Source organism: Corylus avellana, chromosome 11 (assembly GCF_965113065.1).
Source record: "Corylus avellana chromosome 11, dhCorAvel1.hap1.2, whole genome shotgun sequence".
Classification (NCBI taxonomy): Eukaryota; Viridiplantae; Streptophyta; class Magnoliopsida; order Fagales; family Betulaceae; genus Corylus; species Corylus avellana.
The window spans coordinates 16,684,321-16,708,142 of NC_142500.1; the positions used below are offsets into that span (position 1 = coordinate 16,684,321).

A 23,822-nucleotide genomic window follows, 5' to 3' on the forward strand; every position below is an offset into this window, starting at 1 on the left:
TGCAGCTTCCCTTTCTAATTTTTGTAATTAACTGCATGACTATAGCCTGATTTTCAAATAACTCATTTCGGCTATTTTTTAATAGACAAAATGTGGTCATGTATGCATGGGCGGAACTAGGACTTTTTGTGTCTGGGGCCAACCCAACATGAGTTAGCTACATGTAATTTCTCTTAGCATCTCCAGCGGTTATTTTTTTCTATTTTTGTTACTACTTTTTATGCAAACTCAAGCATATTTGGCTATTTATTTATTTTAATTATTATTTTTCAATGTGCTAAAGGGTGAGGGAAATCAATGAAAACAAAAAATAAATCGTTGTCCTTAATATTATATTCACTCAATGTGCTTAGTGGCAAACATTTTACTTCAAAGCATTTGTTGGTGAGCCAAAAGGGATTATATTAGCTATCTATATTTTAGCTAATATGAAGTATTCCTTAATATTATATTCACTCAATGTGCTTAGTGATGACATATTTTCAAAATTAATATATATAAGATTGTGTAGGATGCAGATCATGTAGGATCCTTCTTAGGTAGATCCCGTTGTTGGATTTATTAGACTGTAATTAAAGTTAATGGTAAAATCAAATTAACTTTAATCTAACGGTCAAAATTAAAAGTCTGTCGGATAAACATTTTAATAGCAATTTTTGAATGTTAAATTAGTAGTTTAATTTCGAAATTATCTCAGCAATTGAATGGATAATTATATATGATTATTCAATTCTTTTTAGAACTATTATCATATTTTTAGATAATTATTAGAGTCTTTGTCTCTTGATAGAATATAAAGTTTAAGGGTATTTTGGGTTTAATTTCATTTGTGCAGAACGCAATTAAACTACAGAAGTTTTTTTGGGCTCTATTGTATCCTGGAAAAATATTTGTTGTTACCCTTTTGCATACCATATATGTGGGAGCAAATAATTTTTTTAAAGAAAGTGATATTGTAACACACCTTAGATTTTTTGTATTTCACCTTTTTCTTTTACACTTAGTGGCAAACATTTTACTTAAAAGCATTTGTTGGTGAGCCAAAAGGGCTTATATTAGCTATATTTTAGATAGTATGAGCTCTTTAAAGCATTTGGAGATGCTCTAGTAACATTCATGGCCTTTATCTAAATAAAAACCTTATTACTTGTGTAATTTTCCTCCTTTGCAAAATCCATAGATAATTGTGTAAAATGTAACCACATCATGGTGCACCCCATTCTTTTCCTTTTTGAGTTTTTAAGCTTTATTGCAAAGCTCAATAGACCCTTACTGCAATGTCTTGCAATCGGTGTGTTATAAGATATAGTATTCTTCAAACATGCTGTACCCTCTATCGAACAAGATACAAGAATGTTCCTCAAAATAGACTTTTTGCAAATTTGAATTTTCAATTTTTGATAAGAATGTGGAGGATTATGGAACTGATTTTGAGGGCATGGCAATTGGGTATTTGAATCGAGGGAAAGAACAAGACCCCCATTTGGCAACCATCTCCCCCTTTATTTCCATTTCTCTAAAAAAAAAACGTGAATCATTTTTCAAAATTATTGCCAAACAACTTTCTTTATTTCTCTCTTACAAAAAAAATTTAAAACTCGTTTTTATTTTATATCACATTAATCACTTCTTATTACTATTTAAACAAAAAATCCACAACAAAACTCTTTATTAGATCTCACATCTTTCTGACGGTGCGCTTGGGATTGTAATTTCGCAATAATAATCTGCATTTTTAAAAATTATCGCAAAACGTAAAGTGTTTGACATTGCAATTTAAAAAACACTTAATCTAAAATAAGAAAAAAAATCACGATTTTTATAAGCAGGCTAGAAGGTATTTATTTGAAAAAGTGTGAATTTAAACCAAAATCATAATTTCGGATAACAAATATTTGATAAAAAAATATTTTTTAATATGTTTTACCAAACGCCTTTGTAAATTTAAAAAGTAACAATTTAAAAAACATAGTTTCTAAAATCACATTTATTGAAATTGCATTCTCAAAAGGACCTAAATCTACAGCCTTCCAAATTTCCAAGAATCATCGGTTTTATATAGGTGTGAGTTTGGGCTAAGGAATTAAGCAAAGTAAAAATCGATGGAATTGAAAACTGTTATTCATAATTTTCTCATATAACACAAAACAAAATGGGTTATCCTTTATTCCTTTTTGGAACATGAACAAGCGGAAAAGGCTTGGTGTAACACTTATAACCAAAGTGATTATTGGACTCAAATTATTTCCTCCTATACCAGGCCACATCCATTCCTCTCAGCCCATTAATACTCACTCTCTGGACCTAAAACTGGATCCACCAGCCAAGGCCCGGCCCGGGCCGGCCAGGCCCAATCCAACCCTCCCTCCTTAGGGAAAAATGAAGCGAGCAGATTGCTCACCATCACTCTGCAACTACTCCACACAGCCTTCGCAGACTCGCTCAGAGCTCGAAACTAAAAGCACAGAAAACGAAAGAAAAGAGAAGAAAACATGGGAAGCAGATTGGGAAGACGAGTGGTCCACATGGCGAATCTCCCAATCAAGCTCCTAATGCCTTGCACCTTCACCAACATCCAAGAGATTGCACTCAAGACCATCCCGTCGGCGTCCAAGATCGAAATCAAGCGCGTCCTCGAGTCCCTCTACGGTTTCGAGGTCGAGAAGGTTCGCACCCTCAACATGGAGGGAAAGAAGAAGAAGCGCGGAGGGCTGTTGATCGCGAAGCCCGACTACAAGAAGGCTTATGTAACTCTGAGAAACCCGCTCTCGATCTCGCCGGAGCTCTACCCGATTCGGATCATCGAGGAGGATAAGCGCCAACTGAACAAGCAGTCTAAGTCGAGCGTCGTGGAGGACGGCGAGGGCAAGAGGCACTGGCTCGACGAGAAGCCTAGGGCTAATGAGAATGGAGGCCAGCGACACGGCGATCGCGGTCGTCGCGGCGAGCGCCAGCGTGGCGAAGTGGCGAAGTTTCCGTGGAGCAGTATGAGGTCTGCTGCTGGCGCGAGGTAGGGTTCTTAGAAAATGATAGTGATTGATGTGATGGTGGTTGTGTAATGGTTTTTGATTTGTGAACCTTTTGATAGATTAGAATAAGCTATGTAAGCGGAAAGAAGAATTAAAAAGCCTTTAGATGGAATGTGGAGCATTGACATTTTGATGAAGAGACTACTTATGTGATTGGAATTGGTGCTCAATTGTTGAAACATTAATGATTTGTGTTTCTCCAGAATTTTTGCAATTGAAGATTAAAAAATATAAGCCACTTGATTTTTGAATTTCAAACTTAATTTTGGAAAATGGTTCTTGATCAAATGGCACTTTAAATTGAATTGGTTTTCGAGGAGTACAGAGAGACAAGTAAACATTTGGGTTGATGTGTAACCAATGTGGTGGAAGGTGCTGAGGTTCACCCGAGAGGGATGAACATGTAATTGTGAAATTTGAATCCTTCAGTCCAATGTCCCGCTTGTTGTGTATTAGAATGAGACGGGTGAAGCAATTGCTTAGCTGAAAAATTTAACGTTAAAATTTATGTTTATTCATTCATAAAATCTTGTGGCATAAGATTAAGTCAGTTGTATGAGTAGTTGAGAATAGATAAATCTAGAAATAGTGAATTCTTATCAGCTTTCTCCAAACCTTGTGCAAAAAAACTCACCGAATCTGAAACAGAGATAGGGATGATCCTCTCTAAGGCTATTGTTGCATTTGTATCACATGATGTTTGATGCTAAGAAAATTTAAGAGGCGGATAACCTTCGTCTGAGGCGGTTGGGTCTCTGCTGTCCATCTCCAGTTTCGTCCCCTTCCACTCTAGCATGTAAAGAGTTCCTGATCTTCCTCCAAGTGAAACTCCAACCTGTTACATTCTTTGGCTTGTTTTGCTTTTCATGCTCCTGTTGCAGGTCAGAGTAGTCTCTTTGCAGCTCTGCCATCTTTGTCTTTACAACCTCAAGCTCAGCCTTGAGATTCTTGATCTCCGTGACTGTAGATGACTGGTTTCCCTCCTGTTCTGAGATATTTCCACTTGGTGCTGGCTCCTTCTCTTGCATTGCTGCCCTCATCTTTACTTGCTCTGAAAACAGCACCTGCATGCATGTGTCATCCTTTTCCTCATGTGGGAAATATTAAGTTTGATATGCTACATACGGGTGGGCATTGAGCTCATGGGCTTTATATATGTTGAGTGCCTTTGTGGTCTATTGCTTAGTTACATGACTATGAGTTTTGTTCCGAGTGCATCTTCTATATCTATCATGTTAGCAAGGGCCGTTCTCTTGGTGTGTGTTTGGGGTAACATCTATATATTGTTATATAGCAGAACTAGAGTCATAGTAATTATTATTATTAGTTTATTAATGAAATGTCCAAATTTACCTGTAGTTTTTGTAATTATTGCAATTTATCTGAGGCATCTTTTATATTATGTCTCTACAAAGGATTGCTGGCATTACTTTCTAGGATAGGCACCTTGACCATTCTTAATCAAGCATTAGTGCGTCCACTATCCTGTCTGCACTTTCTGTTGTTTGGTGATGATATATTTTATTCAAACTGAGTATTTAACGATCTGAAAGACTAACAGCTGTTACTCATTAAAAATACCTACAAGGCTTATGGAAGACAAAGTCTTGAATTCAATAACATTATACCTGGACAACGGTTCTTAGAGGCAATCGATCATTTTGTGCGGCATGAATGCATGCGTCAAGAGAGAGTTTCTCACAGTTCATTATTTTGCACAGTCTTCTACTGTCATGCTCAGATAGTGAACGATGTGTCTGAAATGTCGATCACATTGCAAAGTTTCATAAAGAAAGATTATAATATATGAGAAAAAAGAAAGAGAAAATTTAACAGGTAACCTTGAGGTAGATGTCAATGGCTCTATAGAGACCATCATCACATGGTCGAGCATTTTCTGGTAATGATTCAGCTAAAACTTGAAACTTGGTGATAGAGAGATTTGAGTCTTTTGCAATCTCAGCTAGGTAATTGTCTAAGAGCTTACTGATATTGCATTTGCCAGGCTTTTGCTGTTGCTGTTCATGCATCAAAAAATATTCCACTATTCTTTGCACAACATCTATGTCGTGCATTGTGTGTCGTTCAGGTGAACTGCACCAGCAATTAGTGAAAACTTAGAAGGGATGTAAATTTAGTAAGGTCAATTGTTATTCATTGTATTTTTTGATGGAGTATAAATAGTTATTCCAAGACCTGTTCTTTAAACATTTTTCTGTACTGTAATGGGAAAGTCACAGAATTTTAGAAGAAAGAGGAGCTAAATATACTCACTTCACCAGTTTTTCTTGATTGGCATTTTTGTAACTAGGGATCAGAAGATCATTGACACTGGCATCTTCCAACATCATCCCCACTCTCTTTTCAAGCTCTGAAATCAATGCTGGTGTTGCAGAATATACCATTGCCATCTTTAACATCTTGAATAGGAACTTACATGAAACAGCCTCTTGTTGAGGAGGAAGTATGCTTACTACGCTTTCAATAATTGTTTTTTGCTCCTTGCTGAGTCCAATGCCCCCTTCCTCCTTCCCACTATAAATACTGAGCTGCAGCTCACTCTTTCCATGCCCATATCCTCTTAGTCCTCCTAACTCGATGTCCATGTCAGGCAACCATCTCTCTGCATAGTGCATGATACATTTACCTATGATCTCTGGTTTTGTTCCCCTTGCCCTTATAGCTGTTATAATCTTTATGAAATGATCAATGCAAAGGGCCGCCACACCATCAAACCACCACCCTTCTTCATAAACTGCATCTCCAGTTGTTGAGATTTCTCTAGAAGCCTTCCAAGCTATCGAGTCACAGCATCTTCTGACAATTTGGAGATTTTCAGCCCATGGAGATAGAGTTTCACAGGATTTTAGGACAGTAATGGTGTCTTTCCATGAGGAAAGGACTACAAATGTGAGGAAAGCTTCAGTCTTGGTGATGAGATTTCCATCTTCTACTTCGTCGGTCATCTCTAGAAATTCTGATGCACATCTTAGTGGAGCTATGTTGTTACTGTTTAAGTCTACTGGGAGACCATAACAGAATTTTAAAATGATTTTGAATGTTTCTGGTCCTCCCGGAATGTTTTCAAGCTTGAGGTCGTACCCCGAATTTGAGAGTGAAGGCTGAAGTTCTAAACGTCCTATGTAGCCACATTTTGCCACCAAGGGATACTGTTTCAGGGGAAATGGATGAGTTATGAAATGAGTTAATACTTCTGGGTATGGGTTTCTTACCCCCTTCCACATCTTCAATTCATATGAAAAAGTCATATCTGGCCCCTTGCATAATATCAGTAATGATGAAACACTTTGGTGCGTCCATTTAACTTCTCACGTGATGTCATTGTAAGGGGAAGAGGGACTATTTCTTTACATTGCTTTGCCAGGCCTATTGTCACTTTTCCCCCATTAGGTTTAAGTAGAAAACAAATGGTGATGGATTTAGAGCTTTATGAAGAGAAGTTTTACAGTTAGGAATGAAAAGTTAAATACTTCAATTTTTAACTTGATGTACCTTTCAGACAAGAACAAGAACAAGAACATGATTCTTATTTTTTATACTCCCCACCCCCCCTTTTAGAATTGTGAAAAAATATGTATAGAACTGATTTTTCATGAAAAAGTATCCAACAAAAAATGCCAAATCATGTGAGTACTGTACATTGGTATTTGTTATATCCTTCATAACTGTATGCTCAATACATCCAACATCTCTAATGCATTGTATTGAGTGCAAAATGGTATCTCAATTTGCATGACCCTGATATATATTTGTGGCTGATATATTTTTGGTTTTGATAGTCTTGGATTGTAGCATTTATTAAACTTGCTGGAAAAGGAAAAGTTTCAACAGTTTTGTGCATTGCGTTGTATATTGAGATACGTTTTTTTGTCTTATTTATAGTTACCTTGTGAACTTTAAAGGTGATATCTTGAACTTCGATTGATAAATCAGTTTTCATTTGAGAAGTGATAAACCTGCAAGAAAGACAACATGAGGGGCAGAGATGACAAGCAGTTGAAAACAAAAAAGGATTAGAGGAAAAAATATGCAAAAAAAATTGATAAACTGCTTTGTTTTTCTTATGATAAACTTTTTGTTTACTGCCAACTGTAAACTAATTCTTGTACTACCATGAGAGTTCTTTCTTTTCGAAGCTATCAGCTATAGCGTTGAGTTCGGTGGGGATTACGATGCTTTGGTCATGAACTTGATCAGTGCCATCTGAATCACTCCCATGGCTTCGTGGTCTGGTTACTTTAAGAGACTTCTTCATGCTGACTCTCTTACTGGAGACATGTTACGAGTGACAATGCATAGGGTCAAATAATTTGAAACAGGAGAGTAGGGTGTGGTCTAAATAAATGCCTGAGAAATGAGTTTGTGGTTGGAATAGGTGTACCATTATGATGGTTGGTGGATTGTTCATTTTGTTCCTTGTGTGTGTATCAACTATCACAAAATTCCATGTGATAGAGAGACAAATTAGATCCAGTATCTATTGTATGAAGTAGACAGAATGTTGGCTATGACATGTTCATTTTGAACCACATAAACATGGACTGGACCAATAGATGGTTGTGTGGTTCAAATAGGTTGATTGTTTGTGACATTTAAAGCATGTGGGATATGTTTACTTGATTGTGTGGATATCTTGTAATAGAATAGAAGCACATATATTGATGTTGCACCTGTTGAAATTCTAAATATTGTATGCTTATGATAATTGTATTTGGCGATCATTTTAGACTTCTTCAAGTTGATGCACAAATAGACAGGATGGTATCCATTTGTCCATCTTTTTCTTTTGAAGTAATGAAGCAAACTTCAAAATAGCAAAGAAGTCGTTACTAGTACCCCATTTGTTCACTGGTAGGTAGACAGCTGAGGACAGATTTGTTTTATACCTCACATTTCTTTTTCAATGTCAATGTTGATTATTAGCTCCCATAAGCATGTCCAGATATTCATGGCTCCATCTTGGGGCAGCCTTTGGAATGTGAATGAGAATAATTCTCCTTGAGTAATTGTAGGGTTGACAATTTTTAACACGACATGCAAGCCCAACACAAAATTAGAGGGTTAGAGTTTGACATAAACTGTGGTTCGGCTCATAAACAGGTCGAATCGCTTGACCCGTTTAATAAAAGGGTCATTCATAGGTCAGTTTGATTGACCCACGGTTTGACCTATTTATGAAATTATATATATTTTTTATATAATAAATAAATGTTGAACCAGGTCAAACATGTCGTGCTTGGATCGAAATGGGTTAAACAAGTTAAACAAGTCATTTTTTTGGTCCAAATGAGTCAAAAGAGTCGATCTGTTTGTAACCTATTTAATAAACAAGTTAAGCGGGTCGTGTCAAGGTTGAAGAGTTTGATCTATTTAACTAAATGGTTCATGTTCAGGTTGATTCTTAATGGTTTTGCTGAATCAACCTGAACTTGACCCGCCGACCCAAATTGCTAGTCCTAAGTAATTGCATCGAGTACGACATGCTTTTGCCATTTGTGTCGAAAACGGTGTTGCATTGGCATGTATATCTTGTTCGTGCATACAGGTGAAAACATTGCAATGTTTCTATTCATTCAGTGCTTTCTAAAAGTTCATTGCAGTGACAACTGGATCTTGTTAAATGAACCGCTTCTACTTATCAAAGAGTGATAGCATTCACGTTATGTTTGTTCTTCCTGTGACAGTTGTTCTTGTTGGTGACATTAACCCCATAATGTTTTTCCTTCTTCTTTTTTAGGTCTTTTTTTTTTTTTTTTTTCTTGTCAGGAAAAATAAAAAACAGTTAAGGCTCATCCGAAGCTGCCATTTGAAATGGAACCCCAGACTATCAGTCGTATCCTTCTTTTTGAAATTACTTTTGTGTGTTCTGCAAATTATTTTGCAAAAATCAGTTATATTGTTGGAACGAACAAATAGGTAATGATACTAATGGGGGCGCAAAATATATGAAATAAAGTAATTTTTCGTCTAATAAAAGATATTAATTTAGGAGAAGAGCTACACTTCTCAATTTTTTTTTTTATTTAAAATATAATTTTCAAATGATGTGTTACAATCTTATATAATTTATTATTTTAAAAAATATGTCACGATTTCATAATATTGTAACACATTATCTGGAGATCATATTTTAAAGAAACAATTTTAAAAAATGTAACATTGTTCTTTTGCAATTGGTATATAAAAATGTAGAAAATGCTTTAAGATGGTGTATACAAAATCAATTGAGATGCAACAATTGATAAGACTCTAAAGCTTATGGGTGTGAGGATTATATAGCAAGGGACATTATGGGTTTGGTCTTGACCTCTTTGTGTTTGTCTATTTTGTATATTACTGACCTAACAATGATAGAGGCTTATGCGGCCTGAAATGCAGTATTTTTTGGAATAGATTTGGGTCTACAAAATGTTATTATGGAAGGTAATGCTCTGAAAATAGTTAATGTTTTTTAGATGGAATACCAACTATAGCACATATAGGGTACGTTAATTGAGGATGCAAAGATTGTTTCGGAAAGCTTCCAGTATTGACTTGTGATGCATACAAGAAGGGAAGCAAATATGGCAGCACACATGTTGGCGAAAGAAGCACTCCATGCACCAACATAAAAAAATTGAATGGAAGAATATCCTAATTTTATTGATGATGTAATAATACATGCTGAAAGTTGCATTATTTGACGCTTTTGATTGGATGAATTAATGAAACTTCACTTAAAAAAAATAAAAATAAGAATGTGTTTTAACTACAATTGCTATATATAATTAATTTACCCCAAGCAAACACGGACGCAGACAACGAGAAGAAAGAAACACGTTAACATGTTTGCAGTCCCTTGTCCTTCAAAGTTAGAAGTAAAAGAGAACGGAACGAACCATAATCCATTCCCCTGCGGAAACGAAACTAGCGAATTCGACAAGTCCGCGTGGCATTACATTCGAGTAACCACAAAGTAAGCCTTTTAGTTGAAATCCAACTAGTCCCACATTGTTCATTTACAACAAAGAAGACGACGATATATTGTAAAGCAGAACACAAGACAGTGTCCTTCGGGACATCCGATAAAATTGGAACGATACAGAGAAGATTAGCATGGCCCCTGCGCAAGGATGACACGCATAAATCGAGAAATGGTCCAAATTTTTTTTTCTTTCTCAGCGATCTGATCTCGCAAATTTGTGATTCTATGGCTTCTTCATCAGTGTTCTTCGTTTTTTTACACTCTCTGTCTCTTTCATACGTTTGGGTCTTGCTCAAATAGTAAAGCTTAGATTTTGCTCATGTTCTTTTGGATTCCGGGTAAGTCATTTGGAACTAGTCAATCTTCTCAAATTGAACTGAGATTTTGTGTTCTGCAATTGGGTTTACTTTTTTATTTTGCCAAATATTCCACCTTTTTTCCTTCGGTTCACGGTTGTGATAGTAATTCCTGTATATTCTGACTGATATTTGGTGCAATTTCGAGTCTCGATAATTGATTTTCTTTTAGAATTGAAGCCCGAAACGTTTCTTACTGCTGGAGATTTTTGGATGTGCCAAGGGGGGTTATTTTTCAAGCCACTTATGAACATGATACGGCCTTTTTTGTTTAATCAGCTAGAGGTATTGCCTACATTTACCTTTTTTTCTTCTCTTTTTTAGAAGAAGAAAAAAATAGTTTCTGTGGATGTGGGAATCTTCTTCTTTAATCGCATTATTTAGTAAGGTAATTTGTTATTATTCATGGCCCAAAATTTATCCCATTTTCACAGATGAAATTGAAAAATCACGAAAAAGATGCATATTGTGGATAAAAGCATGAATCCGTTGAATTCGATGAACTTTCGATTTTTAACAATGAAAAATCTAGACTTTGCTGGCATGGAAATATGAGAAGCAATGAATGATCTGGCGAAATACTTGGAGTACTACAACTTTTATTATAAACCCTTACACAAACTCACCACACAACTTACATTTTATGAAAATTGAGTGTCATGTAGATTGTCGTTTGGCAATTTATATTTTAGTGACTGACATGGTAAGTGTCACATTAACTATTAAGTTAGTTTATAAATGTGGTAAGTGTTATATCATGAACTCCCATGTGACAATCCACATTTTAGGCTAACGTGGCAAATGTTACGTGGAGTATTATGTCAGTTGGTAAAGAACTTGTAATAAAAGTTGCAGTAACTTTAAGAACACTGTTGTCTGTTTGAGTAAATTAGTTCCAAAATCTTCATTATTATTGTAGTCAATTAGATGGCCTTAAGATTTGACCTGAAGCTGAATTACATGGCATATATATATGACTGCCTTAATTTCATCATCACACTTTCATGTTTAGAGAAGGTTTTTATTGATTTCTGTGATTTTGCTTGTTGCATCATTGCATGTATTGTTCTAGTGTTTGTATCCTCCTGATTTCTAGATGTGGTAGCCCGAATTCTATCTGTTAACTACATGTACTACATAATAACTTGCAGACGATTATATAAGAATTTGACCTTTTTTTATATGCCAATTTGGATTGCTGCAGAAATGAAGCCCTACAAAAATCATGCAGGAGCAACACTTGAGATTCCTTCTGAAGACATTCTTAAGACTGTCTAGGAGTAATTGTGGAGTTTAATGCCATGTTTTTCGGACAATCTTTGCCTCAAATATGAGCTTTTTGTCGATGATCGAGTATTTTCCTCAGTAGTTTTGCTCATTAGTGTTCTTGAGGGACTTGCGCAAATATTTTATTTGTTTTTGGGAATAATTTTCTATGAGCTCCCTTAGTCCCTTTGGTTGTTGCTGAGAGACTTTTGTAGTAGTAATTAAGCTTTCGTCTTGAAGCATTTCGCCTTAAGGGTCAAGTACTGTAGGTTGTATCGTATACATTTGTGCTCACATTTCTGGAAAAAGCTGGATGCAACTTTCAAGCAGTCCCAGTTTTAGATTATCAAAATTGTGGTTGAAAGTCTTTAGGCAGTCCTTTTTGGTTTATGGTTTTTGAATTTGCTGCAGGGCAATGGCATGCCTTTTATTGCATGCATAGTGTTCTTATTTGAAGTGAAAGGAAAAACTAAGAGATTCAGAATGCATTAAAGGCAATTCAGACCCACAAATACTTTTGTTGAAAACGAAATAATGTTTCTTTTTTACTTCAAAAAAAAAAAAAAACATAATATTTATGATTATAGGCAACAGTGCCAAGTAGACTTTCTCTCTACAATTAGCACTCAGATATAGGTACAGAATTTCGCGTATGAGCAAGTAAGGCTTCAAAAATGCCAAAAAGTACCCTCCAATTCAGTCTCCAACTTGGGCAGTAACTAGTCCACCTCATCATCTTCCCGACCTTCATCCATGTCTTCCTGGTCTTCATCAGCATCCTCATTTTCAGGATCTGTCCCATTGTCCTGCGTTTTCTTGCCCTCACCATTTCCTGCATGGGGAGAAGGAGAATAAAAGTAAGTTCCTGATAAAGGTTTAATTGAAAATATATCAACTTGAAGGAAGGGCACGGATAAAGAATAAGGAATAAAGGAAGAGTGACTCATAACAGAAGTATTAAAACAATAAGATTGATGGCAAATCAAGATAAGGATAACAAACATGTAGAAATAAGGAAAGGAAACAGGATAAGACCAGAAAATGAGAGGAACAAACATCCAATAAAGATAACACGGGGCCGATGATCACAAATCCTGGTTGATTGTATAGGATGATAAAGATTAAAATGAAGAACATATGTTGAATTGGAGAGAGATGAGAGATGAGATCAGGAAAGAAGCAATGCACTTAACAAGGGAAAATTAGGACCGGGGAGGCAGTTAGACCATGAATGAAGAGGCTGTAATGAACTACTGGCTATATAATATAGCAGCCAAGACAAATCAGATAGAATCCAAAAGAGTCCATTGAAGATCACCCAGTCGCATCACTAGCAAATCTGAGCAGAATTGTGATTTATCTCATTTGAACATGGCTTGGAGCTATTTATGCGTAACAGACAAAATTCTACCGGCAATGCATCAAAAAAACTTAAGTACAGGTCACCGTACAAATGTGTTTAGAAAATGGGCAAGGTAAGGATCCAAAGCAGTACATTTAGTTTAGAAGGGGTTGCAATTTAGAGAGCATAAGAGGGTTGAGGAAATGTTTCTGTGTTCATAAAGAATGCGTAGAAATCATTGATGTGAAGAAAAGGATTGCTGGTGGAATGGCCAGACTAGGTCATGGTAGAAACAAGTACGTCATATGGCATTCTTGTAGTCGGTCACCCCTAGGAGTCAATTGAGTTAAGAGATGCTGTTTTCCGAATATGTTATAATGTTTCTTTCAACCATATAAATGATCCCCTTGCTATAGGAAAAAGAAAGCAACATGTCACATGAGAGAAAACATACCATATGAGCTGAAGATGACCCCGCCGGAACACAATCCTTCCTCAATCTTGATGAGCTCAAGAGTCATTCTGGGTCCAATCTCTTGAAGTTTGACAGCACTTTTTGTTGAAGCCCGGTTTACTCTACCAAGATCACTAGACAGAGTCACGGTCGCTGCTTCTTCATCTGCTTCACTTTCTGATCCATACCCAGCCCTTTAAAGCCACAAGGAAAACAAATATAAAACCAGAACAAATGGGTAAGATTAGTCAATCCAAGCAGGCAAACACATGGGACCACATAAATGCACATTTCTGTTCATTTTCCCCCCTTCTCTATCTTGTACTTGGTTATGAGTTTCTTATATTGATGTACATAAAAGAGGATGACTGAAGTTGACAATTTACCTTAAAGAAAAAAACTTTTGAAACTACGAAGCCTTGCACTAATATATCGTCAAACCACTGCTCTAATTAATTGAATCAATTAAAAAAAAAAAAAAGCATAAATTTGACATTGAAAAGCCCTTATCTTTTTATTCATCCATATAGCTTGACGGTCCTACCTTTCTATATTCTCTAAATCCCAATTAAAAACATAAAAATATAATGATATGCATTACTATATATTAAAAGGGAAAACAAGAAAAAAGGTGATTGGCCAGAAAATGTCTTTATTGGAAGAGTGACACTTAAATACACGCTCAAACCTAATATTACTAAGACTTTTTTGTTGTGTTGTTGTTGAGAGTGAGGGATTAGGTAGAAAAGTCAGATTGAGATCATTTTTATGATATTCTTTCCGACAACTTTTAAATTTCAAGTCTAACAGTATAAAAGTATCACTGGTAGTGACCCATGATGAACTACCTGTAGACCTCAGGAAACACTTCACAGTGGATGGTAATATAACGCTCATTCCCAATACTGCATTCTAACATAATTTGCTTTAAGACGACTAAAATAATAAGAAATACTCCTTACTTTGTGATAAAGTCGCTCACGTCCTGAAGATTCCTTAAATCTGGGAATTGATGGTTCTGCACAAATTTTCTAACTCTACTGGGAGACACCCACGGCTGTAATCTTATGGAATAATGCCGAAAATCGATAAGCTTTGTGTCCTTGTTGTAATTAAGCAACACAATTCTCTGGCAAGAAGAAAGTTTGACCTGAAAATTCACATTAAAACAACATTAAGAGGGGATATAAGATCCATGAGTCTTGCTGGCGCTGGCAATAAACTGAAATTTCTTTGAAACTCACAGTGTTTATATCAATGGCGGGAAAGATGTTCTGAAACATTATGGTTGTGAGCTTTAGATGTTGATCGCCAGTCCCAAAACCAGAAAGAACAATCTGCCAATAAAATATACAGAGATTAATATTGGCAAAGTTTAAGAAGAGACTATTTCATCATCTGTTTAAGTCAAATTATGCAACTGTATGGCTGCGGCCCTTTCCTCTTCTGAGAAACACATAAATTCACTAGCATTAGCTAATAGAAGATATGTGTATTGTGTAAGGTACACACAAAGTTGGATCGTACGAACAACTCATGAGTTCTGCTGCACTGAGATAGTACTACAGTTGACTTGTTATGTCTCATGCTAGAAGGCTAGTAATGGTGTATAATACTACTGATCATTTGGTGAAAGATGAGACAGATGCAAATTCCCAAAGGAAGAGAGATATTTTAGCATTTTGCTTTACTTTCTCTAACTTTTAGCAAATCAAACAAGTCATGAATTTGTGCTTTGTACATGAGCTTGAGTGAGAACATAAAATTACCAAAGGAGAATTTTTGAAAAGGTCTTGAGGACATCTAGGACGCAATTGAGATTGAGCAACATCAGTTGCCAATGAGTATTCGTGTATCTTAAATGTAAGAGGTCGGGCCTTGTGGGGTCCTTCCAACCCTCAAGTAGGGTGAGGTTGCAGTTTTTGACAATATGAGGAAATGCGTTACACCCATAGGCCCAGCAACATTCAAAAAATCTTTGAGACTATTCCGTTTCTTCTCCTGCAATAATAATATTAAAATATCAGTTAACTAAAAAATTCTGTCATAAAATTAGGATATTACCCAAAAAATAAAAAATAAAACAGTTCAACAACATTATGTCTGGCCATAAAGACAAATCCAGCTTAGAGAGTAGAGACCGCCGAGTAGTTGCTTTTAATCTAATTTTAGCCTATTGTTGACACATTGCAGTGGCAATCACATTTATAAAAAAGAATTACAGCGGGAATCACAGTATGAAGGATTTAAGCTGTCCACAGTTATGCTCAATAATTTGCCTATGATCTATATTGCTTAATTGAATTCCTTATATAAAATCACAAGTATTTATTACAACGAACCCACCATTTACAAATCGCATAAGCTTTCAACTCACAATTTACATTAGTCTGAAACAGAAGTAAAGAACTCCTCTTGAAAAGCATTACACGATTACCCCAAAAACCTTTCAGTTGCTTTTGTGAGGTTAAGATATTTTTCACTCTTAAAAATTCGCACTCGTGTGATGCGTACTTCCATCAATATTATATTGCAACAGAGTTGAGCTTCAGGAGACAAAGAAACAGAAAGAGAGAGCAACACAGAGAACAAATAATTTTTACCTTAAGATTGAGAGCAGTATAGGGAAGCATCAACTTTCTCAAATCCATTTGAAGTTGCCTGAGAGGACCAGGCAACTTCCCTCTCGCAAACACAAAGCTCTTTGGAATCTTATCGCCTGTGATATGGTCCACACTAGGTTGCTTCTTCTTAACAACCGGCTTCACAAACACCTTCTTCTTCTGTTTAATTCAAATAACAACAAAAAAATCACGCAAACCTGTAAACACTAATAAAAACTAGAACCCCGTTTGGTTGCTCAGAAAATGGAAGAACCAAATTAGCTATAGAAAACCCAAGTAAACAAAACATCGAAATCAAAACGTAGTACAGTTATTTGATTTAGCTTGTCACGCTACAATTTGTTCCTACCTCCAGATTATACCACATATATACCATAAGACCCCGCAATTCATTATCTTTTCCTTTTCTTCCAATTTCTCCGCAACCAAACAGCTGGGAAAGTTAAGAAAAACTAAAACATGACAACATTTGCTTACATTTCGGAACCGAGCCATGGCTTCCAAGAACCTTGAATTTCAGAGCTTTCTGATCAAATAACTTCTATAGCCTAAAAACAAAATAAAGCAAACATTTAGCATAACTCAATAAATCAAGAACAGGTACTAGAACAAAGGCTAGGGTTTTTGACGAGCCAGCTAACGCTAATTTCAGAATTCTAGGACTTCATTTCAAAACAATATGAACTGTATCTCAGAATCAAAATTAGTATAGAAATTAAACAAAAAGGAACAAAAATTAGACAAATACGAGGAAATTACCGGGTGTTTTTTTTGTGGTTCTTCGTGTTCTGCGAGCGTCAAAGGGTTTAGGGTTAGGGTTTTAGTGAGAGAGTCAATTTGAGTCGGGCTGACCCAAATATAAAAGCCCAAGTTTGGCCCACTACCTGAAAAAAAAAAAACCCGCGCGGTACGTAAATTCAATTCATAATTGAAACCCGTGCATTGTTTTAAAAATGACAATGAAAAAAAAAAGGTTTCAAGCAGGGAGAGCAGGAAAAAAAAAAAAAAAAAAAAAATTTGTCAAAGTAATTCAGGGAAAAAATTTAGCACCGGGAGTACCGGCTATAATATAATCATAAAAAATAAATAGAAGGCAAAATTTTATTAAAAAAAAGAAATGAGTTAAATTTAAAAAATTAAAGAAACTAAAAGTTGAGAATAATTATAGAAATTCAAATAAAGATTAAAAATATAAGATTTCTTAATTTCTAAATAACATTTATTTAAAAAAATGTTTATTTATCTAAATAATATTTATTTATTTAAAAAACATTAAATAATATTTCAATATTTTTTAATGGATGAGACACGTGGCATCTTGATGGCCCTAGGATATTTCCTAGGACCATCTTAGCCATTAACCGGAGACCTCTCCGGTAGAGGATCCAGATCCAAATGCCCCAGCCCCATCTTCTTCATCAAAGACCCTGTAACATTGTCTTTGGGAATCATTAACAATGTTGATATCATAACTGCCAAATGCGGCGTACTTGCCGTATGTGTCGCACCCATCCGCATAAGGAATTGATGGCATGTTTGAGATTGCGTTTGAGGAGTCTAAAAGTGTTTTTAACACTCATAAAGCCTGTTTGAAGAAAAAAGTAGTCATTTGGCAAACAAATTAAATGTGCTTTTAAGGGTCTAAAAAACCTAAAAATATTTTTGACAAAAGTTTAAAAATAAAATTTTTACCTAAAAACTCTTTTTGGCTTAAAATCTCAATTTCTGCTTTCCAAGTTCCAACCATGCTCTGAGCCGTCCATTTATTCTCTCCCTTCGCATGAAGTTTTCATAAACTTTTTATATACCACAAGTAGGGGTGTCAACCCGGTCCGGTTTCCCGGTTTTTGGCTAAAACCGGAACCGGAACCGTGGTACCCCGGTTCTCGGTTTTGGAAAACCGGAACCGGAACCGGTTTTACCCGGTCCGGTAACCGGTTTTTGAAAAAAATTAGTGTTTGGGGCTTATTTTAGGTATTCGGCCTAAAATAAACCCATTATTTTTTCACAAGTTAGCTCATTTAAAAAAAAGTTATTAATTTTTTTGTCTAAATTAAAGAGGTTTTATTGTGATTGTTCCAAATAATTAAAAAATAAACCTAAAAAAGCCTAAAAATCCTAAAAAATAAATGTTTTTGCCTATATGAGCCTTAGAAATAAAAAATCAAATTTTTTAAAATACCCTACAAATCATTTTAAATTAGATACATAAAGAAAACATTAAAACAATAAACAGTAAAAACAAGTATGTAAACAAACCAACATGCACAAGAAATAAATACCCGTTACTACAACAATTCAAAACCCAAAAAAATAAAAAATAAAACAAGTATTTAAATAATCTACCAATCAAAAGAAATACACTCACAATAAAAATAGTTCACAAACATATTACAAAGACAATATATATATATATATATATATATATATATAAAATAAGACCCGGTTCTGGTTTTCCCGGTTTTTACCGGGTGCCAAAAACCGGAACCGGAACCGGGGTCCCGGTTTTTTTCTTTTTGGCAACCGGAACCGGAACCGGTCCCCGGTTTCCCGGTTTCCGGTTTTCCGGTTTTCCGGTCCCGGTTCCGGTTTCCCAGTTATTTTTGACACCCCTAACCACAAGGGTGTTTTCTTTTCTTTTCTTTTCTTTTCTTTTTTGTTTTTGAAATTTAAAAAAAAAAAATTAGAAAGGGGTTTTGCCGTTTTGGTAAACCCTAATGCTATTGTCTTTGTACCCCAGCTCCCAAAGAAAGCACATCCGGTCCCCTTCGGTGTCCTCTGCATCCAAGTCGAATACCAGGTAACCCTATTTCTAGATTGCCTTTGATTTATACACTCAGACCGAAATTTCACGCAATTGAAAAGACCCAATTTTTTCTTCTTATTTGGAATCCGTGGTATAGGTCTTCGATTGGCTCTGAGAAAGTTATAGAGTACAACTGGTTGAGCTATCGGTGAGTTGGGGCATGGCTGAGGAAACCCATGTGGCAGAACCGGCAAAGGTTCCGATGAAGAGGAATATAGGGAAGAAGAAGGGCTCTAAGGCTAAGAAAAAACGCACAAATGCGATGATGCTGCAGGGCATTGAACAGGGCAAAAAGGGTAAGAAGATTGACAGGAAAATGAAGAAACTGTTTCGCAAGCGGGCACGAGAGTACAATTCGGACGAGGATGATGGTGATGGTGATCGTGAAGATCATGTTGACAAGAAACCTATGCCCGTGATCAGAGATGAGGAACGTCCTGAGGAAGAAGGAGAGGATGTGAATGTGGATAATGGGGTTTCTGATGATGAAGAAGATGGTGAAATTCAACTCGGGATTACGAAGTTTGCGGAGGGTTGTAGAGCATTCAAGATGGCATTCAGCAGTATTATCAAGAAGAGCGTGACTACTGATTCACTCGTAAGATAGGCTAGGATAACTGTTTGGTTGCTTTTTTATACAATGAGATTTGTATAAAGTTTGCCTTTTGCTTTGCAGGGTCCAGTTTTGTCGGCGGACAGGAAGCTCATTGCAGAGAAACTTGCAGAAGAGGAGGCTGAACGGAAGGTCAAGGGGGAGGCCAAAAAGGAAAAACACTTGGTAATTCAATTTCAAAACCAGTTGTTATGACAAGCATAAGTGTTTCCTGCGCATGTAAATCATTAATCTTCCCCTATAGTATATGATTGGTTGCTTATGAGTTTTGTACTTTTCATTCATATGATATAGGTGGGAGAAAGGGGGCATGTCAAACCTGCTAATTATTTGGATTCGCAAGAGAAGTTTCTAATAGGCGTCGCTACAAAAGGAGGTAATGCGTTTATGTTTGTTACTTGAGATTTATGTCACAAGGGCACTGGTTTTATCAGATTGTTTTGCTTACTTTATAATAATGCTAACTTAGTTCACATTTTCCATGTGTGTTGCTGGAGTTTCAGTGGTCAAGTTGTTCAATGCTGTAAGTTCTCCATGAAGATTTAACCATGCTTTGTTGCGTTTTAAGTTTTTATTTTTTTTTATTTTTTAATTTTTTTTCAATTTTGTTTTTTTAGCTTGTTTCTATTGCTGTCACATTCAGACCTAAAGTTCTGTGCTTGATATCTTCATATCTTGTGCAGGTCAACAAGGCACAAAATGCTCAGAAAGGTTTAAATCCATCGAGGTCTAAAGATGCAAAAGGTATGCTGATACAATTTGATATCTTCTTATTCTTTGCCTTACTATATTTCATATCCATCTTCTGGGATTGCTCTCATTGCCAGTGCAATTTATCAAGTATTACAGACCCATGTAGGCATGTCAAGTTATACCAGCATATTTGCATGGGGTGTTCTTAGATTGAAACTAGTGCTTTTATATTATATTCGCTAATCTTTTGCATACACATAAGTACATCTCTTTTGAATTTCCAAATAAAAGATTTTAACCTTTTTTTTTTTTTTTTCGGACATTTTCTATTTTCTCGTCTCCTGACTGCCCACAAAAGCCTTGATGTGAACGATGACTGGTGCTCACAAATTCCCATTAGTATCAACATCTCCAAAAGTTTCCATCACCATGTCAAGTTCTCTTGTCAATCCACAAACATCTAATTTTACATCTAAGCTCTAACTGCTTTGGTCACAGTGCCCAAGTGTTCCCTTTGACCTGACATCAAAGAAAGATGCATGTGTTATTGCTGTTGAAAGCTGTCATACCATCCTCATATCCATCTTTCTTTTACTCCCTTTTTTTTCCTATGCTAAGAAGTGCAGCCCATGTGGTTTTTACACAAAAGCAGGAATGGCATTGTTGTCATGTGGGTACTCAAGTGAGTCAGCAATTTTATGCTAATTAAACTTGTTTCATTTGCATAAAATTATCTCATTTACCAAAAACAGGAAAAAAAAAAAAAAAAAAAAAAAAAGGAACACCATGGTTATAGAGGTTCATGTCTGGTCATTACATTTTTTGACTACAATTTTATCGTTACATTTTTCTTCCCTATTTAATTTTGTTGGGTGAGACTGCTCACAAGACAATGTTTTGTTGATGTTGATTGCCATATTTGACTTCAGAAATTAAGTACGAACTTATTCTGTGGTCCAATGTTTAAGCCTCATTATGTAATCGTTGAATTGATCCACACTTGTCGCTAATACTAGCTCCCTAAAGTGATTCTAAGTGAGTATCTTTGAATATTGCCAGCAATAAGGAAGCGGAGGAAAGAAACCTTCTTTTCAGAGTTGGGTAAGACATCAAAGCCAGCAGCCGATACTCCCACTATGGTAGTCCATTTCTTTTTCCTTTCCTTTTTTTTGTTTGAGTTTCTTGCATTTATGTCATTTTATATAACTCGGTTTAATCTGTGGATTTCGCTAAGTTCATACTGAACCTAAATGATGCAAGCTGTCACTCCCAGCTTGCCATACATCCAATTGCAACTTTGAATTGACTGTTTGGTTTTGTGATATGCAGGGTCATACATCTACAGCCCAGACGGAGGCAGAAGGGCCTGCCTGGGCGCCATTACGTGATAATTACATGTTGACGAATTCCAAGTTGAAGGACTGGGACAAGGTGCCGGTAAGATTTTTTTTTTCTATCTTGTTGCACGAGTTGCTCTCTCTCTCTCTCTCTCCTTTCATATGCATTTGCAAGTCTTTATTTCTCCAAGTGACATTTTTTCTGCGATGTCCACGCAGGAAACAACTGTAGCAGACAACGATGTAGGAAGGATGTCAGAAGATAGTAGTTCTGATGATGATTAATGTTTTCCAACTCAGTAGGAAAAGATAAATGGGATTCTTTGTCAGGCAAACTTTCTACTAGCTTGGTGACATTGAAATGTCGTCGTTATGTTATTACTGCATAGGAAGTTGTCTTTTGTAATGCAGTATTTGTTTATCAATGCTCACAAGAATTAATGCTTATTATGCCAATATATGATTCTTTTTCTACGAAATTTCTTTTTCCCTTGATGGATGCTGACTGATATTGGGAACTAGTGAGTAGAATTTAGCAGTTCATTTTGATCAAAACCTGAAGCTTATGCTATGCTTCAGTGCGTACAAGATGGTGAAAGTAGGGCGAGACATGGGTTCATGGCCATAAATATTATAAATTTCACCAATACAAAGTCCACCTAGAGGTCAGCACCAAAACAACCATAGAAACTGGTGCAAAAGTGTCCTTGATTGTATGCACAAGAATAACAAGTATTTCCGCATAAAAATATGTGGAATAAAATGACCACGTCATTACAACAAAATACAATATACAAGAGAAGTAAACCATCTTCAGTCATTTCATGGCAACTCAAAATAAGTAAATTCTTAACACTGATGTGAAACCACTAGACTATCTCTTCTCAAAAGCATACTTACACATAATCCCATGATATACATGTTCACTAAATGTACAAATTTTTGTCTCATCAACGGAAGTGTTTTTTGAGCAGATACAACAACACTAACTTAGGCAAGATCCTACGGACTTGGATTCTCTCCATTTGTTTTTAGGAGGCAATTTTGTCATTTCTGAGCTCCCTGTTTTTCATTTGGACAAAAATGTCCTCTTAAAATAACTAAATAGATCCCCATTTCATTTTGAGCTTCCTGTTTTTCATTTGGATAAAAATACCCTCTTAAAACAACTAAATGAATCCTCTCCATGATCCTTCTCCAGATCCTACACTGTACATGGGAAATTAAAAAGAAATACAAGTGCTAGCTTTTTGGTTGACCTGGCAAATGTGAGAGAACAGCCACCCACCATGCCATGGCAACTGCATTTATAGAGGTGAGCAGAGCAAGGAATACAAGAAATACTAATTATTACGGTATTATGGGTGGAAAAAACCAATAAGGTTATCCTTTCCTAGAGGAAACACAGGAAATATGCATAGCCTAAAGTCAAGGGTGGTGGCTCGGTCTTTTTTGGATGTTGTCACAATCCATCAATCCTTTTATAGTGTGATGGAGGATCAAAATTCTGCTCCTGAACTTTCTTGGTAAAACATTGCAACCCAGCATTTCATATCCACCATTTTCTCCTGATGAAAACCAAGGCCCCTGAGATACAATCATACACTTTGTCATCCCACAGGAAATATGCATTAGTTTCATCCATCGTTTAGGTGATAGTACGGATTTTTTTGACATTGAGAGTGATTCATTCCTTTTACAAAGCATGGTTAAAAATTGTACTCTCAGTAGCTTCTGGTTTGGATCAATGGATCATAATCATAAGCTTCACCAGCTTTGACAAAGCCTCCCTTAACACGCCTTCTTACATCAGCTCTTGCTTTGCGAGAGCCGAGAGGCATACCTCACTCTTTTCTCGAACCTAGAAAACAATTAGATGAAAGTTGAGAATACAAAAAGCCTTGAATAGAAGATCCTGCCAAATTTTTTGAAAATTAAATAAGAGTCAAAATGAAAATGCCACCATACCAGCCAGGGTCAAGTGATCATATTTGCATGCATTTATAGACTCATGATTTTAGTTGTTTTTTGCACAAAGGTACAGCTATAGACATGCATATTGAAAAACATATCGAAATTTAATACAATTAATAAACTAATTGTATTAATAAACTAAAAAGGGACAATCAGTAAAAACCCAATTAAAAAAAAAAAAAAAAAATCTAGCATTCTCATATTATAAATTACATATAGAAATTTGATTTCAAAACAAACATTTAAATTTAGAAGAGTGATATTGGAAAATCAACTACTAATAATAACATTAGAAAAATACAAACGATGAAACACATGAATATATACAGCTTTTGTGAATTAC

The 23,822-nt window shown here is 35.9% G+C and overlaps 4 protein-coding genes, 1 long non-coding RNA gene and 1 other non-coding gene across 6 annotated transcripts; 4 read left to right on the top strand and 2 right to left on the bottom strand.

Annotated features, from left to right (window-relative positions):
- The first annotated feature begins 2,414 nt into the window (after nucleotides 1-2,414).
- On the top strand, nucleotides 2,415-3,166 carry LOC132166336 (Ribosomal protein L23/L15e family protein). Its single transcript, XM_059577138.2, has one exon. It carries the CDS (start codon nucleotides 2,493-2,495, stop codon nucleotides 3,012-3,014), a length of 522 nt encoding a protein of 173 aa, XP_059433121.2. The 5' UTR covers nucleotides 2,415-2,492; the 3' UTR covers nucleotides 3,015-3,166.
- Nucleotides 3,167-3,642: 476 nt separating this feature from the next.
- DOT3 (Phototropic-responsive NPH3 family protein) lies at nucleotides 3,643-7,320 on the bottom strand. Its single transcript, XM_059577424.2, has 6 exons — nucleotides 7,163-7,320; nucleotides 6,937-7,006; nucleotides 5,304-6,199; nucleotides 4,871-5,123; nucleotides 4,658-4,786; nucleotides 3,643-4,093 (listed from the first exon to the last, which is right to left on the bottom strand). The coding sequence occupies exons 1-6, from the start codon at nucleotides 7,303-7,305 to the stop codon at nucleotides 3,746-3,748; spliced, it is 1,839 nt and encodes a 612-aa protein (XP_059433407.2). The 5' UTR covers nucleotides 7,306-7,320; the 3' UTR covers nucleotides 3,643-3,745.
- A 2,769-nt stretch (nucleotides 7,321-10,089) lies between these two features.
- Nucleotides 10,090-11,930, top strand: LOC148583165 (uncharacterized). The gene is made up of 2 exons (XR_015909497.1): nucleotides 10,090-10,352; nucleotides 11,575-11,930. It is a non-coding gene; the product is annotated as an uncharacterized LOC148583165 (long non-coding RNA).
- Nucleotides 10,098-10,198, top strand: LOC132166827 (U6 spliceosomal RNA). Its single transcript, XR_009438628.1, has one exon. It is a non-coding gene; the product is annotated as a U6 spliceosomal RNA (small nuclear RNA).
- A 264-nt stretch (nucleotides 11,931-12,194) lies between the features above and the next one.
- LOC132165701 (peter Pan-like protein) lies at nucleotides 12,195-16,926 on the bottom strand. The gene is given in 9 exon segments (XM_059576366.2): nucleotides 12,195-12,468; nucleotides 13,433-13,626; nucleotides 14,395-14,582; nucleotides 14,677-14,769; nucleotides 15,202-15,300; nucleotides 15,302-15,433; nucleotides 16,036-16,215; nucleotides 16,534-16,604; nucleotides 16,816-16,926. Coding segments are annotated over 8 exon segments (1,017 nt in total). The 5' UTR covers nucleotides 16,552-16,604; nucleotides 16,816-16,926; the 3' UTR covers nucleotides 12,195-12,355.
- Nucleotides 16,927-18,763: 1,837 nt separating this feature from the next.
- Nucleotides 18,764-21,976, top strand: LOC132165789 (uncharacterized). Its single transcript, XM_059576473.2, has 9 exons — nucleotides 18,764-18,856; nucleotides 18,960-19,460; nucleotides 19,539-19,640; nucleotides 19,770-19,851; nucleotides 19,979-19,998; nucleotides 20,159-20,219; nucleotides 21,228-21,307; nucleotides 21,498-21,605; nucleotides 21,725-21,976. The coding sequence occupies exons 2-9, from the start codon at nucleotides 19,023-19,025 to the stop codon at nucleotides 21,788-21,790; spliced, it is 957 nt and encodes a 318-aa protein (XP_059432456.2). The 5' UTR covers nucleotides 18,764-18,856; nucleotides 18,960-19,022; the 3' UTR covers nucleotides 21,791-21,976.
- Nucleotides 21,977-23,822: the final 1,846 nt, after the last annotated feature.

Excerpts from the sequence above, each read along its gene's own strand:
- LOC132166336 (XM_059577138.2), top strand. The coding sequence starts at position 2,493 with ATGGGAAGCAGATTGGGAAGACGAGTGGTCCACATGGCGAATCTCCCA.
- DOT3 (XM_059577424.2), bottom strand. The coding sequence starts at position 7,305 with ATGAAGAAGTCTCTTAAAGTAACCAGACCACGAAGCCATGGGAGTGAT. Across the intron at positions 6,200-6,936 it reads TCACCTTTAAAGTTCACAAG|TATCCCTTGGTGGCAAAATG; the intron begins GTAACTATAAAT and ends CCCCTGAAACAG. Across the intron at positions 5,124-5,303 it reads AATCAAGAAAAACTGGTGAA|TTCACCTGAACGACACACAA; the intron begins GTGAGTATATTT and ends TTGCTGGTGCAG.
- LOC132165789 (XM_059576473.2), top strand. The coding sequence starts at position 19,023 with ATGGCTGAGGAAACCCATGTGGCAGAACCGGCAAAGGTTCCGATGAAG. Across the intron at positions 19,999-20,158 it reads TGGTCAAGTTGTTCAATGCT|GTCAACAAGGCACAAAATGC; the intron begins GTAAGTTCTCCA and ends TATCTTGTGCAG. Across the intron at positions 20,220-21,227 it reads GAGGTCTAAAGATGCAAAAG|CAATAAGGAAGCGGAGGAAA; the intron begins GTATGCTGATAC and ends GAATATTGCCAG.